The 18,394-nt window shown below is 37.5% G+C and overlaps 1 protein-coding gene across 2 annotated transcripts in view; it reads left to right on the top strand.

The window, feature by feature from the left end:
* The window catches only part of CBLB (Cbl proto-oncogene B), a 127,826-nt gene extending 115,131 nt beyond the window's left edge, over positions 1-12,695 (top strand). For both annotated transcript variants that reach the window (XM_014889718.2, XM_014889719.2), the window contains 3 exons: positions 298-438; positions 2,900-3,019; positions 8,905-12,695. In XM_014889718.2, coding sequence (XP_014745204.2) covers positions 298-438; positions 2,900-3,019; positions 8,905-9,167 — 524 coding nt within the window. In that variant the 3' untranslated portion in view covers positions 9,168-12,695. The remainder of the gene's footprint in view (positions 1-297; positions 439-2,899; positions 3,020-8,904) is intronic.
* Positions 12,696-18,394: the final 5,699 nt, after the last annotated feature.

Genomic DNA, 18,394 nt, shown 5'->3' with positions numbered 1-18,394 from the left:
ATGAAGCTTTCATTGTGGTTCACTCTTGGCAATTGAGTCACTAAAAGCAATCTCTCCTTCCATCCCAGAAAAGAAACTGAGGGCTGCAAAAGGTCATTCAGAGCATGTTTTAGAAGAGATCTGTGGGTATTAACAGTCAGGTTTACAGTTTCATTACTGGAGTCACTGAACAGCTTAGATGAACCATAGGAGTAAAGGCCTCAGCAGCCAGAGAAAAACAAAGTTTAAGCTTTATTCTTTATTCTGCAGTTATTAATGAAGTTCTGCTCATCTAATAATTCATTTCTAAACCTGCAGGTGAAGATGCATTTGATAGCTCACCCCCCTCACTCCCACCACCACCACCTCCACCTGCTCGGCACAGCATGATTGAGCAGACAAAACCTGCTGGCTCAGGGAGCCGACCCTCTTCAGGACACGAACTGTTCCTTCATTCTGGTAGGAATACAGAGGAAGCAGCATATATTTTTTTTTTATTTTCCTTTACTTCAGAAGCTTATCTGTTCAGTGATAAAGTTGTCACCAGGCCTCAGAACTTATTACACAAAATATTAAAAAAATCATAATTTTAAATGGTGGAGGTGAAGCTGATCAGAAGATAGAAGACTTTTGTTTTCATTATCACAAAGTAATAAAATGAGGTCAATATTTCTATACCAGGCTAAAAAATTTGTAAATTGTATTTTTCTATTGTAATCTGTAATATTAGTCTGTATGTTTTTGTCAACTCCATTGTTTTCAATAGTAAAACGTAATTCATGGGGGTTATTTTCGAGTTGAAACTTTGAAAGACATTGTAAATAAGGGAAAAGAATGTTCTGCTTTGTTAGAACTGTTGTAAAATTTTGCTGCAAAACTATATTGTGAACACAGTTGCTAGGTCCTGAGGTTCATGACCTTTTGGCTAAGTCAGATATTCGCCTATCTCTCCCTGTAAATCACTGAGATACATTCAGTCTGGTATTTTACTTATAAAAAGTGTGAAAACTATGTTTACAATTTATGATTTTTGTCTTTGAGTTGAAAGAGTTTGATTTTCAGGTTAATGAAGTTGAATACATTTGCTGATTATGATACAAATAACAGCAGGATTTTTTGTGGGTTATAGCACACATCTGTGAAGTAATTTTTTTTGTTTTTATTTTTTCTCCATGGAAACTTTCACAGGATGTTGTTGTCTTAAGTTTACCTTTTCTGTGAATGTTTTCAGGGATGATCTGCATTGTGGTGGGGTTAGATGTTGTCTTTCCCCTCTCTGTTTTTCTTAGAAGCTCTATGGAGAGGGGTAAAATGAAATGTTTTGGTGATAGTTTCACAGGAAGGCCAGAATGTGGATGACGGTCAGTCATGTGCAGCTGCTTGATGGCCTGACAGGTTCTCTGGTGTTTGGCTGACCTGTGTGAGTGGAACTCGCTGTGGGGTGAAAGGCAGCTACTTTAGGTTGAAAGTGCAGTGACCTTTTATGGAATGTTTTTATTATGTATGTTTTGCTGTTAGTCAAGGCCTGACACTGAGTAATTTGCCAAAGCTTTGTGTATTTTATAGTGCAAATTCAACTCAGTGTGTTACTTTCTCATCTAAGTTGCTGAATGCATCCAGGTGAAAAGACTTATCACATTACAGAATTTAAAGGTTCATAAATACAGTGTAGTTTATCTTCTACACTTCAAAATAAAAACAATGTCATCTTCAGCAGTCTGGTCTGAATGGATGCCTCAATTGTATCATCTGATGCAGGAATACACACTGCACCATTCAGTTCTGATGGGAACGGAGAGGAAAAATAGGAGCCCTCACACATAGATGCACACAAGTTCCATCTGCCTGTGCTCTGTTCCCAGAAACATGCAGAGTTTTAAATGTTTAAGTGTGTCTTCCAAATAATCTAAGAATGTCAATGATAGGGTTAAAAAACATTTAATAGCTTTAAAATAAATACCTCGATTATGTATCTCCAGCCATCTATTGTTCTTCATATTTGCATAAGGAATACAATCGTACAGCAGCAGTTCTCATTAATCTTAGCAGTGTATTGCATCTACTTAGGCATGCATGGTTGTGTGAATTGGTCTTTTTTTATTCATATGGTATTTCTAAAGCCATATTACTCACTTTGCATCTTGTCACATAATCTGTTGTAGAAGATTTATGATGAGTTTTTGATGATTGGTTTCCATACAAGTCTTGAGGGTGATTTCTCAGCTATCCATCAGAGCCTGTCAGATTAGAATAATAATCTGATCATCAACACCAGCAAAAAGTTGCACTTGCATACAAAACACTCTGCAAGCACTGAGTCCAGAGCAGAAGCCAGATCCAGGATGATAGTGCACTTGCTCAGCAGCGTCTTTGGTAGCCAAAGAAAAAAGAAAAGGAGGGGACAATATGCCAGGATTCTTTATTTCTCGTTTTTAAAATTCTATCCCTGTAATATTTACCCATAGCTGGGACTGTATATATAGGAAATCAGCCCTGCAGTCTTTGTGAACTGCAAAGCATAGAAGTGTAATCAAGGTCTAAGCAAACTGAGTATCTGGGATGTTTCTAATTGTGCTGCTTCAGGCACTACAACCCCTTCCATGCTTTGCCAGGCACAATTCCAGTAGCATCAGGGTTGAGTGGTTGAAAAGTACCTTATGGATGTGATAAGAATCCATGTCACAGAATCCACCACAGTCAGTGCAGGACAGACCAGCTTTAAGCTGTGCTCCTGTGTTTGTCTCTTCCAGTCATGCTTACATGTACACTATGAATGCTGAATTTGGAGGTTTATGTGCATGTGCTGTTGGGGGACAACTGGATGAGCTCATGGTTCCTCTCTAGGAATTCTATGCTTCAGCCCTCCCTCAAACAGTAATTCTGATTATTCTAAGGCAATTTTTTTATTCTTTTGTCACAGATCCCCATTTTGACCCAATAACTGGTCACGTTCCTTTGCCACCTGCTCGGAGAGCACCTGGAGAAAACGTCAAAACAAATAGGACATCTCAAGACTATGATCAACTTCCTCCATCTTCAGGTAAGGCAGAAAATTGTTCTTGTGGAAAATTACAATTGTATGAAGAAAATAACTTGCATCTGTAAAGTCCAACGAGTTTTTTGTCATTTTGGGCAACAAATGGTAATATTGCTTTACAAAAATATGAAATCATCAAATGATAACAGAGACTTAAGTTCTGCAATCGAGGTAGAAGTGGCTACTTTTGTGTGGACGTGTATATACTATAACATCCATTTTATTAGCTTCCAAACTGAATGCCTATGTGAGTTATAGTGTTCCTTATTTTTTGAGAAAGGCAGAGGTTTTCCTGACACCTTTCAAAGATTCATAAGAGATCAGAAGTACTGAAAGGAGCACAAGCATCTGATTTCCATCTTTGTTTGATTTCTCCTGAACAAAAAAATAGTAGCTTAACTCTCTGAAGTATTACTGTTTTTTGTCATTTTTACTAATACGTTTGTCTGAATTTCTAAGAAAATTTTAAGATGTTTCTTAATAAAACAGCAAGAATTAAAACCACTTAAAATTCGGTCTTGCATTTTAATAGAACAGGTACAGTAGAAACAATTGCTCTGCCAAAGAAATTTTGGTTGTGGTTTTCAGGCAACAAGAATAGTAAATTTAAAGGAAATCTACTAAATTAATAAAAATAATAACAGTATTAACTGTATTTCAAAGTACTTTCACCAGTTTTTAGGCAAATTTTCTTTTCTTTAGGTGTGGATGTTACGTGGGGAAGGGGGAGGCTTGGCTCAACCACAGTTATTTTCCTCTATGAAGAAACCACACAAAGAAAAAGCCAAGTGATGTTTTGTACCATTAATCATTCTCTAGATAAGATAAAGTTGTGTGTAAAGAATTTTTATGCATAAAGGACTTTTCTCTAATCTTTCAGTTGTAATAACTATCATTGTTCAATTGCAGCTTTCCCAAGTGAAAAAATAAAAAAAAAAGATATTTTTTTAGTAGTAATTACATTCTCCTTCTAAGAAATACAGTTTGATGCTGCTGGGGTATAGTGAAAAAAGAGAGTACATTTTTCCAACTTAAATGATGGGAAATTTCTGTAGCTCTCTTCAGGCTTACTTATTTTTTGATGAATAGCATAACTGTGAATTAGTGTGACATCTCTGGTAAGTACTATTTTGGGAGGATATCTTTACAAATATAGCTGTTTCTCTTTTTTTCCAACTGTTGGAAGAAAAGAGTTTATAACACATGCTTTATATGTGTGGCATTGTGAGGGGTCTATTCGTCTTTAAATGCTCACTCAATTTATTCAGGTTGTTTTGAGTTCTCTTATAATTCAAATTATGACAATGATGTAACTACTTTTAAAGCTATGGAATTCTTGCACTTCTGGGGTAGAACAATTTTTAACTTTCTTAAATTACTGCAAGATACTTGCTAGTTAAGAACTTGGAGCTTTCTGGTGCTACTTAATACTTTTTGATCTGTTTCCCACAGCCATCTTCAAAAACACTCACATGTCAGCTTTTGCTATAAATACCATTCTAAATCAGCATGATCTGCAGCAAGATATTCAATTTAATTTCAATTAGATGAAAACTATGTGATAGATCATGTCATTCTCTTAATTGGAAAGTTGTTTTTACGGTGGCAGTAATTCCAAAGGACAGAATGGATGAGCTGCAGGATGAACTGGTTCACCTTCATCTGTGATTTAAAAAGACAATGTAGAGAGCGTAAATGTATTCAGAACTTTGGTTTTGCATTTATTCTGAACTAATCAGCTCACTTAAGAAATTCTTCATTTCAGTGCTTTTGTAAGGTGAGTCTTTGAACTAGCTGAGAGAGAAATGGAGTTCACTCTAAAATCTAATTATAATTTAGCCACTGGGTTCCTAGAGTAGCATGGGCAGTGCTTTAACTTCTCTGCTTCACTTTCACTGTTTTTAAGGTTACTGTCCTGATGGTAGATGTTAAGGATTCAGTTAAATGAGTAATTTATTCTAGTTCAGTTGTCCAGTATTGAGCACTTCAGAAATAGCACTCAGCCATGCAACCCACTCTCCCAAAGGCATGCTTTCTCACACTTCTTATATACAACTGTTTAAAATTATTACAAAAAGAGCAAGAAAAGGAGATGGGACTTGGGAGTGCTGTGGATGAGAGGATGGACATGAGCTGGCAACGTGTGCTCATAGCCCAGAAAGCCAAATGGACTGCATCCTGATTTCCTGGGCTGCATCCAAAGCAGTGTGGCCAGCAGGGCGAGGGAGGGAATGTGGCACCTCTGCTCTGCTGTCATAATACCCCACCTGGAGAAATACATCTGGCATAAGAAAGACATGGACCTGCTGGGGTGAGTCCAGAGTCTAATCACCAAGGTGATTAGGGGGATGGAGCACCCCTCCTGTGAGGAAAGCCTGAGACAATTTGGATTGTTCAGCCTGGAGAAGGGAAGGCTTTGGGGTGACCTAATTGTGGCCTTCCAGTAATGAAGGGAGCATAAAGCGAAGCAGGAGTGGGACATTTTACAAGAGTAGCTAGTGACAGGATAAGGGAGAACCGAAAGATATTAGATGAGGTATCAGGAAGAAGTCCTTTACTGTGAGGATGGTGAGGCCCTGGCACAGGTTGTCTAAAGAATCCAGAGAAGCTGTGGATACCTCATCCCTGGAAATTGTTCAAGGCCAGATTGGATGGAGCTCTGAGCAGTCTGGTCTAGTGGAAGGTGTCCCTGCCCATTGCAGAAGGATTCAAATTAACTTATCTTAAAGGTCCTTTCCAACTCAATCCATTCTATTGTTCTGTGATATTGCTAATAATTAGAATATTTTACCTGAGCATAGCCAATACTAAGAGGGAAATGAAGAAGAAAATTAAGCCTCTAAGTCTGCTCTATTTTGCTGAACTTTGCTATTCTGTAAGAGATAGATTCAAATGATTGGTTAACTATTTTTGCCTGCTGCTTATTCATTCACTCAGTTGGCCTTATGAAAACGCTTGCAAATTTGGATTCCTTTTACAAAACTATGATTCCAGGGTGTATTTCTGATATCACTAGAGGAAATAATGTAATGCACAGTATGTGAAATGCAAAGATTGTGCCTGATAACTTGATGGAGCAGTGTGTGCAGTGGATCCTTCCCTCACCTTCTCCCTGCTCTCTGAGTTCCTTGGAGCACATGTCCCCTGGGTGTGCTTTGTTCCTGTACCCCACTTAGGTGAGGTGTAGCTGCTTGCCACTGTTCCACAGAGGCCTTGCACAGCAAGAATTTGTCACCTGCTTCTCTGATGCTCCTCAGTCTGTGAGTGAAAGACCAAGGAGTCCTCCAGGAAGAGGGGAGAAAAGGGCATTTCACAGCAGAGAGGAACAGACAGTTGGCATCATTACAGATAGCCTCTCCCACTGTGCCTTAGAGCTCTCACCACTTTTCCCAGGCTTTTTAAACACTTACTAAATGAGCCTGTGTCTGCCTTTATACTAACCCCTTACCTAAGGGTTCAATCTAGTGCTGAAAAGTGAGCAGTGGAGGAAGCTGCTCATGGTAGAAACTGTTAATTGAATTTCACAGTTAGAAAATCTATTTGAATTTTTAGTTAGACATCTGTGGTGGCTGAAACATCAGAGGATGGGAGGTAGGGAAGGAAAGTCCTGCTTAATACCTCTATCTCTGTGTCCAGATGGGCATGCAGCTGAGGCTTAGTATCTTTAAGCTCAGGATCCAATATGATACCCAGCTTTAGCTGAAATTTTATATGGATGTGAAGATATTGAAAAAGAGATGTCAGCGTTTAAAAAAAAATAATGGGAATTGAGAGAGAGTGCTGAAGATCTCTGAGTATTTGTGCTGTGGAGTGATGTCGCTGTAGTGAGAATAAAATGCCTGTGCTTCAAATCTGCTGACAGAATTAAAAATGACCTTTCTAAATTATGTGAGTGCTTAATAAAGTTTGTTTGAAAGCTTCAGTGAAGTGAAGGTTTTAAACAAGAAATATCTTCAGTTTTAAGCCTATACACTGAGTCAGGCAAAAATATCCTCATGTAACACAAGCACGGGGATCTGATTTATGCATAAGGAATTTCTTCTGTACTTCAAGCCCAGGGGAAAATGTAAAGTTTGTAAATTAATTTTGTTTCATACTGTATAGAAATGAAGTCCATAATGGAATGTACATATTAAAACAGTTTGAATGTTTGTGAAAGAAAAGTGATTGGTTTTAAATGATGTGCCATTATTCTAAAGATAAAGAATATTATTCTTTTACAGTCTTGAGTTTCCTAAAATAAGTGAAGTGCGAAATTTGAACTTGTTTCTGATTCAGTTTTTAGTGATTAACTGCATTTCCTGAGCTATAGTTAATATCTCAGACAAGTGTTTCATGGATCTTCCACACCTTCATAGCAAGTTTAGATCTGCTTCAGAATGTTTATAATTTACATCATTGTTTTTTATCTTCAGAGAAAAAATAAATGAAAACAAATATGAAGTAGCCCTTAGTACCTGTAGGTTTTAGCCCCTTACTGTAAGTCTTTAACCAAATTTCTTTCATTGATTTCTCATATGAGTATCACCATCTTGCTAAAGGTACTGTTAACTATTAAGAAGTGGAATTAAATTTTATAGCAACACGCATCCAAATTGATGGAAAAATCAATTTGAAAGAAAAATACACATGCATTAGACATGCTCTTCTGTGAACTGCTTTCATTTATCTGAAGTGTTTAATGCACTTGTTTGAATTATAGTTCTCTCTATCCAGTGTTATGATAAGGTTACAACAAGAACACTGGAAATCTAACATTTCTTCCATGCCTAAGGAACTGTCTCTGAAGTACTTAACACTGGAAAATGCCACTGCTTTCAGTGTGAGTAAACAGGAAGTATCACAGCCAGAAATTCCTCTAATTCATCTATCAAAGTCACTGTTGATAGGACTTGTTAAAACCCTTTCTGAGGGATAAACACTTTTTAATTTTTTAAATACTTTGCTCTTGAAAGTGTTTTCTGTGCTGTGCCTGCTTGTATTTAAGCTTCTTATTGTGGAATCAGTGAGGATAAAGGCGTTTCTGTAAAGTACCAAGTTTGCATGAGCACGAAACTCTTGACTCTGAAAAGATTAGCAAGTTGGAATATTAGCTTTTTTCCACTAGCACATCATGACTCTTAATCACCAGCGTTAGCTGTGAAGGTAGCCTTTCCATAGGAGATACGGAACCGGGAGATGTTTCCAAAGGGGAGAACTGGAGAGGAAGGAGCATGTCCTGTTCTCATCATGGGAATCAATGGGCTAGAGGTCTTGTTGAGCAACTACTTATTTGTTTACTTAGGTGCAGCTGCTGTGCATGAAATGAATATAATCTGAAGATGGACCAATAAATTAAAGATTTTTCTCCTTCAGGCATATTTGTCTGGATTCCTTTTCTACACAACTTATGATCCTCGAAAGAATTGTGATCAAACTTGTGTTTGGGTTTTGCTTATTTGTGTAGGTTTTTTTTCCCCTTGTGCTTTTTGTTTGTTTGTAGAGTTTTGTTAGTTTGTTTTCTTGTTCTGGGTTGTTTTTTTTAACTCAGAAGTTCTCAAACTGTGGGTTGAGAATGGAGAGCCTGTAAGAGTTTGATTGGCTACTTTCACTGTCTTTGCTGTTCCAGCATACTTTATTTATCTTCCAATTTTAGATAATCTAGATTGTAAATTGCATGTTCCTATCGTATTACTGAAATAGCATATTGCTACGTTGTTTCCATTTTGGATGTTCTTGAGGGCTTCAGCTTCTGTCAAAATTTTAAAATTAGCTCTATTGGTTGACTAAAATATTGCTTCATGTTCCTTTAGAATTTTACTTTTAAAATAGCTTCATGGGGTTTGACCAACCTGTATCACAGTCTTAGGCCAATTTATAATGATTTTTCTCTCTTTTATTTGAAACAGATGGTTCACAAGCACCAGCCAGGCCCCCTAAACCACTTCCTCGAAGAACTGCACCAGAAATCCATCACAGGAAAGCATACAGCTCTGACAGTTCCATGGAAAATGTGGATGCAAAAATTGCAAAACTTATGGGAGAGGGCTATTCCTTTGAAGAAGTCAAGAGGGCACTTGAAATTGCCCAGAATAATGTTGATGTAGCCCGTAGTATTTTAAGAGAGTTTGTCTGTTTTCCTCCACCGGTCTCCCCACGTCTCAATCTATAGCAGCATCAAGATTTTCTTGGAGCATATGAATTCTACAGATGCACGTGTGGATTGGGGAAATGAGAGGAAGAACAGAATGGAATATTTTTCTTCCATCCTTAGCAGAAGGGTGTTTGTTTCCAGCCGTTTATCAAAGGCTCCTGGCTGCTCTGATCAAGACTTATAAATATGCTGAGGCTTATGTATTTTTGCTAGCCATACTTTTTTAAATCAGGGTCGAACTTACAAAGTAATTTAAAAGAAGTTTACTTCCCTAGAACTTTTAATCTGTGAAATGCTTTTTCTTGTTTACAAGTTGGCAAGTTACAGTTTTCTAGTTTGTGCCTGTACTATGTCCTGTTCATATTCCCTTGTACTTGTGGTCAGTTCTGCTGTAGCATTCCCAACAGTTTCCATGCTGACCACTCCATCAACTAAATCATCACTTTCCAGAAGTTCTGCGTTTCTTTTGGTCTTTTTTTTTCTTTTACAAGATGCTTTAATTGTTTTTTTTGCATTTCAGCTCATCAAATGCAAAAAGTATGTGGCCTTCACTACTGATTTTTTTTTTTATTCTGAGATTCCTTTGCTTTTGAGAGAGGAAGTATCTGAATGTAAAACACATTATTCTGTGAACTGCCTTTTTAAAGGCATTTTGACAGTAATGTTGGGCAGCTTTCTGTTTAACAAGAATTCCATGACCTGTAGTCTCAAGGTCTTTTATATACAGTTTCCACAAAAAAATCCCAACCAGCAAATAAAACACTTCATGCAGCAGTGATACTGAGTTCTCACTTGTAAAATCTATTTCAAATTTTAGTATTTGATGGCAGATGTTCAAAAAAAGCCAAATGCACATGATAAGACTGTGTTTTGATTACACACTAATGGTACCAGTTCTTCATGGCAAGACTAGAAGGAATCTTTTTCAATTATATTAAAGGTATTCAGGTAAATTCCAGTTCTAGACTGAGTAAAGTAGAATGCGATTAATGTTTTGTTTAAGTGATTATCCTGTGGTTCATTGTGGCTTGGATCAGTTTGTATTAACTTGGAAACTTCAAATCTTTGATGCACTGTTAATTCCTAATGCTACTGTAGCAATATTTTTTGCATAGTTCTTTGGTAACCTCCTCCCTCCCTCCCTCCCCTGTACACTTTATAATCCTGAAGGATATGTTTAACACCCAAATTGATTCGCTCGCTTTCCAGCTGCTTAGCTGGAAATACATTTTTGCTTTACTTGGTTAGTGATACTCCAAACTTTGACATTTTACTTTGAGTCCAAATTGATGCAAGCCAATTTAAAAATCTTCCTGATTTTAGAAAAAGAGGGAGAAGACAACTCCATTCTGGGTACTTTCAAAGTTGAGTCCAGATATTTCCAGATATTTTCAGAAGATTGCTGCTTTCTTGTTTTTTTTAGGAAACTTTGAAATTTTTCTTCTAATACTATTGAAAAAATAAAACCGTATGGTAGTTAGAATATTTTTCTCATTTTGAGATGTGATGAGTATATGAAAAATTTCAGTGTGCCAGACTGGGTGTGAAGAATATATTCATTACTCCCTTTCAGCTGTTAGTGTTCTCTTTCACTCTGAATTTGTATCACTTACAGGATCAGATCTCATCAGCCAGTGCGTTTGTTGTAAAGATGTTTTTAAAGGCAGCCTGTGGCTGAACTGCAGGATTTGAAGTAACTGAGAACACCCATTGGAAATTACTGTGATACCTCAAAGTCCTGTTGTTTCATCAAAAAACTTATTCTGAAAACTGATTAAATTATTTTGTAGCATCACGAAGCATAGGATGGATATCGTTAATCTGCTTCAGTGATAAAAGATGATCAGGAGAATACAGGGTATAGGGAAGAGCTGCTGCTCCATTTGGATTTAGGCAAATGCTTCTGAGTTTATGTTCCAGGAAAAGACATTTGCATCCTTCTGTAATTGTTTGTTCCTCAAGTACAGTTTAGGAAAAGTTTGGGTGTAAGTTATATTCTGTGCTTTTGGCTCAAGTTGATGTCTTTCCTCTGTTTTGGGAGAAAGTTCTGTGTAGTATTGAACCCTCTTGTTCATTTGGTTTGTTTGCAACATCACTGTAGCATTTTAGCTAGCTATAAATTGAAAATGATTCATGCTATTAAATTATACACTCTGGTTGTACTGGAATTACTGAAATGAGGTTCTAGCATAACTGCCAGCATAGCAATGATGACAGTGAAAAAAAGAGCACTTTACAAGGATGAACAAACAATCTGTAGATTGAGTTTTGAAATTTTGAATTGTAATGAAGAACTCATTTTCTCTTTTTTATGCAGCATTTTAGTATAAATTACATCCTTATATTTCAATTAGAGGCTGGAACTGCTGCCTGCTAGATTAAGGTTTTTAAAGTTTTCCTTCTTTCTGGTTGTGACCAGCAGTGACACTTTTTTTTATTATGTGTTAAAAAACCAAACTTGATGAGCAGTGTTCTGAGTGGTAACTTGAAAAGAGTTCCATTAATCTTTAAATGAGTGTGCTAATAACACTTCTAAATAGTGGAATGTGCAGACTGTTTCAAACCTGTTTTGGTTAGTAGTTTTAAAGTCAAACAGCAAAATTGCTTTGCTAGAGTGTCGATGTTTACTCTGCAGGAATTAATAGGCTTAAAATAAATGAATCTGGCTGCAGTCTAGTTCTCTAAAGACAGTTCTTTAAACATATTTTTAACCTTTGAAAGACTTAAGGGTTTGAGCCTGGCAGTGGTATGCACTTAGATAACTTTAAGAAAGACTGACTTGAATGAGAGTGCTTGGGTGAACAAAGTTGGTTAAACTCAGAAACATTTGCAGTCTTTAGACCATCCTTGTGTTGTCTGTGGGTCTCACCTTTTCTTTAGGTTAAATTACTGCATTTTGAGCAAATTGGCTGAATCAGAAGTTGAGCAGAGCAAGTGGACATCAGCAGCACAGATCTTTTCCAAAGGCTATGTGTAGGAAAAATTTAAATCATGGCAAAGGAAACTAATATAATTAGCCATGTTAATGGCTTGTCTGGAACCCTAAAATGGCCACTGGTAAAATTTGTTAATGTCCAGTATCTCAAGAGTGCATCTGGCACAGCTTTTTTAGAATGTGAATTTAGGTAGTTTTGTACCAGGATCATTTCTTCTGTTGTATTTCTCTCATTTTCAGCTTGAAGCTTTACTTTGCACTGACAACTCTGACCTGAAAGCATTTAAATGTGTGTCTTAAATATTGACAAATTTTGAAGCAACATCATATTCAAAGCAAATTCAGGTGCTACCTGATGACCTGGAATTTAGCGCTTTTAGGAGTGACTTCTTGAAAAAGGACTGCAGCAGTTTGCATTTTGAAGGATTTTCTTTCAAATAACTATTTTATCTGAAAATGCCTTTTATAAACTTGTCTAACGTGGCAAATTTAGTGATGTGTTCAATTAATTTATATTTTATTCAACATTCTTTTTAAATTTTGATTATTATGTATGCTCAAGTTCCTTATCTGTTCATGTAAGGTATTTTATAAAATTAATGTTAAGAGAATGTTGGGTTGGTCCGTGATTTTTCAAGACTCTGTCTCTGTTATTGAATATTATCACTTTTCATATGATGCTTTAGAAACATAGCCGGTCCTGTGTAGGGGCCTTAAAAAACATTGTTTTGTAAGCCACAAAAGTGAGGCCTTGCTTTAAAATAAGGTGAATTATTACATTAAGATATGTTCTTTATATCCCCATACATTACCTCAATTCTAAATTTCAGTAGTAAAATTTAATAAATTGGCAGTAATTTTGGAATGTGCATGTAATAGTCGTATAGCAGAAAGATGCTAACCATTAAATATTTAGAATCCAAAGTGGTGAACACATAGTCCAACTGTATATTAATTTGCAGCATTTTTTTCCTGAAGAAAATTACAATAAGCTGAAACTGGTATTTTTTTTTTTAATATCCTATGCATTGACATTCTCAAGCATTGTACTCTTAATGTCAAAACCATTTTAGCTTTGTAACACTTTTTTTTTTCTGTTACTATATCCCAGCATTCTGGAAAAAGTTCAGAAAATCTAACCCCTCTACTATGCAGGACAATTCAGGTGTTGCAATTTAAACCTCAGTGCTGTTCTCTGCAGTTGGATTTGACCTTTAATGCTGAGATTTTCATGGTACTTCCTTCAGTGTGTTAAATCCTTGTCCACTGTGTATGTCACTAGTCATATTGCTAATTAGAGAATTTACCTGTTTGGGATATTAGTCTTTAGTACTATAGGTTCCTATTTCTGTCATTTTTACTCTTCTTATGTGAAAGTTACTTTATTGTGTTACAATCAAACTTTAGCAGCTAGGAATGTTTTTGTTTTATAAATCCAGTCATTATTCTGTACAAGATATCTGCCTCCATTTATCAGTTTCAGTAAGTTTCCATTAGGAAATTGGTAAGTTTAGATTTTAAAACACTGTGTGTTACAGTGACATCTGAACATTCCATTTGGCCTTAGGTGATTTTATGTCTAGCAGTGGAAATTCTTATTCAGAATAAATGCTAATTCCCAAATCATAATCTTAAATCACAAAATAAATCTTAAATTTGTGAAATGAAACTTAATTGCATAAACATCCTGAACATTGTAAGGAATTCAGAATGATGTGAACTGTGACAAGATCCTTGCTTCATAGACCCCCCAGAAGTAAAAGCATAAACCCATTGAATAAGTGATCTTCTTACTGTGAAGCTACTTGTATCTGGATCTGTGAAGGAATCAGCCAGTCCACCTACAACACTGCCTGGAAAACAGCATTTTTTATTGCACTAAGTGCCACAGTAGCCAGCAGGGTGGGAGATAACTAGGAGCAGTTAACTAGGCAGAAGGAGTTAATTTTGTCATAACAATCTAAGCCCCTCTCTCCTGGTGCAGTATTAGATTTAGCTAGTATGAATTGCCTGGAGATCTAATGCACATGAAGGAGAGTTTGTTATGATTTTTCCAGTTTTCAGTTACAGTGTTCTTCTCCAGGGAAGTGTCCTCCTCTGAGGACAGCATGTCTTACTTAGAAGTCACACTGTTTAGGACCAGGATGCCAGGGTTTTAACAGCAGAAGGAAGTGTGAAATAGTATTTTGCTCAGAAAGTGTTAGCATACTAGCAAAACAACAAAAAGCTTTATAAGGATTTCAGTGGAAACACCTCTGTTTTCAAGCTCATCATCTTGGCTCTTGAAGGATGTGTGTCTGTACACCGAGATGTAGGCACTGGTCTGGTGCAGCATGGAGGAGAGGACACCACGAGATGCCAGCCTGGAGAGTTCAGACCTTCATGTTACAAAATACCTGCTCCTTCTGGGTAGCTGAATCTGCAGTGTAGTCAAGCTACTACAGCCATCCGTGTTTTACAAGGCAAGTTTTTATCCCTGTATAGCTGGGGAAGTGCATACATTTACTCCAAAATAGAGCTTGGCTTCTGTGCATCTGTGTGGTGATCAGGGCACTGAAAGTAATATCTGCTCCCTAGTTCTCATTATACCACAATGCAGAAAGTGCCCTTGGAGAACTCTTTTTAATTTGCTAATGGAGTGTCATTGAATTTCAAATTCTTTACAAACATAAGTAAATTTACATCATTAGCCTTTCAGAAACACCTGAAGGTAGTGGCCGGTAGTTTTCTGAAGCTATTAATTTCCTTGAGCATGTGACTCAAATGTTTCCTCTTGTTTACATTTTTGTTACCAATTTATTGTGGTCCGTATGAAATTCTTGGGCCTTAATTTAAAAGCTTTTATTCTCTGTTTGCTATGGCTGTTGTAGGTAGTATCTCTATTACCTAGGCTCATGCACTAAAATTCCAATTGTGCTGCTCTCCTACATCCCAACTTGGGCTATGTTCAGCCTGACCTTTGTCCCACAGCAGATGCATCACTGTGCATCTTCATCTGCTCCCTCTGACTGTTTTCATCTTCTTTTCCCACCCCAAATCTCTTCAGTGACAACAATCACCAGCACATCCTTCCTCTCCATAATGACAGACACTTTACAGTTTCCCATCTCAGCTTGCAACCACATCTGTATTTTTTTCTGACGTCCCTCATAAAGTGTTCGGCTGGCCTTGTCCGTCTCAGGGATTATACAGATTGTTTGCACTGTATCCAAATGGCCCCTGTGAGCATGGTCATCCAAAATGGATTGAGAATTCTGCAAGAAAGCCTGTTTTCTTTGTTATCACTGGCTTTTTTTCCTGTTCCCTTCTTGACCTGGAAAAGCACTCTTGTGTTTCATGATTTATTTGTCAGGGATGAAGATGAAATCCACTTATTTCAGCAGATCCCTATTTTATTTCTGAGATGTGAAAAGTAACCAACACAGATGATACCTGCTAGTAACAGTCCTTCTATTTGAGATTAATTTTGTCTAAATATATGGGAGTTAAGAAATTTGTCCAATGAATTTGGTTTGTATCTTGAAAAGTCACAAACACATTTGTTCACTTTTAGTACTAATTGAGGTGGAAGGGATGAATTTTATAAGATGTGTCAGTGAAACTGGGAACTTGCTTGCAGATAAAGGTAATTGATTACCATAAGCGGCCGGGATAAAAGATTGACTTTGAAATCAAACAAATAAGTATCATTTAGCTTGAAAATTCTCACACACAGAAGGTAAGAGCTGTATATCTGAATGATTTCACCAATGGCCTCCAAAAGACTTTGATTCCTCATCAGTCAGGTAACCGTGCCCATGTGTTGGCTCTATTGATGACAATTTCATAGCTTTTTAGGTGAACTGGTGTATGTGACCAGAGATAGATTTGTGGGTTTGCATGCTGCTTCCTGGGGGAGGATACACGGTATAATTTTCCCGAATTTTAACAGAAAGGGGTGAGTTTCATTAGGTCTCACAAGTGTAGATTGCCTACCTGGATGAGATCCTCCAGAGACAGGACGGCTGGATGGTGAGGGAAGGGTTGAGGATGAGCAACCTGGCTTAGCAAGGAGGTGCTAGAGCTGTGATTATCTTGGGGAAGCAGGAAAGTTGTATAATGGCAACAGGAGGCAAGGGAATCAGATGAGAAAAGATGGGTGGGTATTTGGTGCAAACTTAGAGAAGTGTTTCAGAGAATGAGTGGAGGGGGGAATTGGAGTTGTAGTGTACAAGGGTGCACTTTAGTGGGGGGAATCTTATGTGCCATGGTTGGGACAGAACACAGTTAAATGAAAAGAGCCTTATGTTCCTGCATGTATCATTCCAGAGTGATCTGTGCCATAGTTAGCCTTATTTTAGTGTTTGCCCTCACACACACACACACCACCCCAACCCTTGCTGTGGTCTGTGGCACAGCTCTGAAATTCTTTGTGGCAATCTACTCAGTCCTCATAGCAACGTGTCTTTTACCTGTGATTTGAAGTGAGGTTTCCAGGCCCTTCAAGGCTTTTCTATGTGTTTTGAGGTTTAGCTTAAGCAGGAAGACTATTAGCGATAAACAAACCTTGCTTGGAGTTACACAGACTTGTCTTCATGCATTGGCATCCTTTCCTTTGATGTGGTGGTGTTGCTGAGTAAACAGTCTCCAAGATTACTAGGGGAGGCAGAGCCTTGATTGTATCTGTGGTTTGTTTTTAGGATACTGGCTGACCAGGGCATTGCTGCAGGCTGTGAACGTGTCACCAGACTGGCTCTTGGCTGCCTTTTTTATCCACATTCCATAAAAATTTATAAAGGTGTGAGACAAAATTAAAATTGACTGTGGCTTCATGCAAAGATATTGTGGGTATGCTTTGTACTTTTTGTAGCTGTGTAACTTGCTATATTCATGTGTGGTGTCACGAGCATAATGCTGTAAAACTCCACCTATCCTGAACCCCGTGTCATTCCCATGCTTGTTCAGTGGTTGCCTTGTGAAGTACACTTCTCTCCTCTGATGGGGTGCACAGGACAAAGGCTAATTACTTGCTAGTGATGAGCACGGCATTGTGGAATAACAGCTCATATGCAGAGACTCCTATTGATGTGCAAACTACCTTAGCAATGTGGATCGCTTTTCCCTGGTTGGTTGAGATGAAATTTATTTTTCTGTGATCTGCCCTATGGGACCTTGTATTATTGGTACTGTATCATCGTATTTTTGAGCTTTCTCTATTACAGCAATATCGTGCCTCTTGAGGCTGCCTGGTCTCCCTTTCAAGACCAGGCAAAGCACAGTCTGTCAGGAGAGCTGGATGAGATGTATGGAGTGAGTCTCGTTGCCTGATTTGTTAGTAGCATGTTTGTGGTTTCGAGAAAAGGGATTTCAGGAGAAGCATTTTTTACTATTTATTTACTTAGAGAATAGGTTTTATGGTGGAGAAACTTTTATTTTGAGTTTTTGGAAGCTATCCCATGTGCCTTTAAAAACAGGCGCTAGCACTCAGCAGTAGCTTTGAGGGAGCTGCATATCCTCCAACTATTTTGTTTTTCTTTTGTTAATAAACAAGTATGAAAACTTCTGCTCCCTATACTTTCTGAAATTATGCCAACTCACTGGTGCTTGTTCAGCAGTTACACTGTTTGAACAAGACCTTGTTGTTAATCTTTTGTTGGCACACCGGTGACAACAGGATAAAAAGGTTTCTCAGAGGAAATGGGAAGGAGCGATGTGACAAAGGTATCTGCAAGGGAAGAAAAGGGAAAAAAAAGATGAAGAAAATCCCCTTATGGAAAAGAAAAAAAAAAAAGAACCCAGAAGGAAGATAGAAGAGGGTGCATTTGATAGAAAACTTTCTCCAGAACTAAATAAGAATTGTAAATACCATCATCAGCTAAAACACAAATGGTGGCGGGCAATGCATATTAATAATTCCTTTTAATGCTGCTTTAAATTAACAAGTCTCAGAAAGAATGGGCCTTTCTTTTGTTCTTTATATTCTAATGAAAATATGTTTAGTTAAGTTTAGTTTAAGTTTAGAAAATGTTCACAAAATTAGGTGGTTTGGAATTGATAGTGAGAAAGTTCACCAAGTCTTACAAATGAACAATTTAGCAAAGAAAACTTTGTCATTTGGCAATTGTGATACCTCAGTTTCAGGTGGACCAGTTTCAAAAGCGACTTCCTTGTCATCTAACGTATTTTAAGATTTATCCATGCACATGTGCACCCAAAATCCATAGCTGCTTTTTAAACCTATTTATCCAGAGAAATTCTGTAATAGTACATTTATTCTGTATGTAGAAGGCAGAAGGGAGAGAGAATGGAGGGAGGTGCTTTCTTTCTAGTT

This window comes from Sturnus vulgaris, chromosome 2 (genome assembly GCF_052056855.1).
Source record: "Sturnus vulgaris isolate bStuVul1 chromosome 2, bStuVul1.hap1, whole genome shotgun sequence".
NCBI classification, from domain to species: domain Eukaryota; kingdom Metazoa; phylum Chordata; class Aves; order Passeriformes; family Sturnidae; genus Sturnus; species Sturnus vulgaris.
This window is presented reverse-complemented; position numbering and strand designations above follow the sequence as displayed.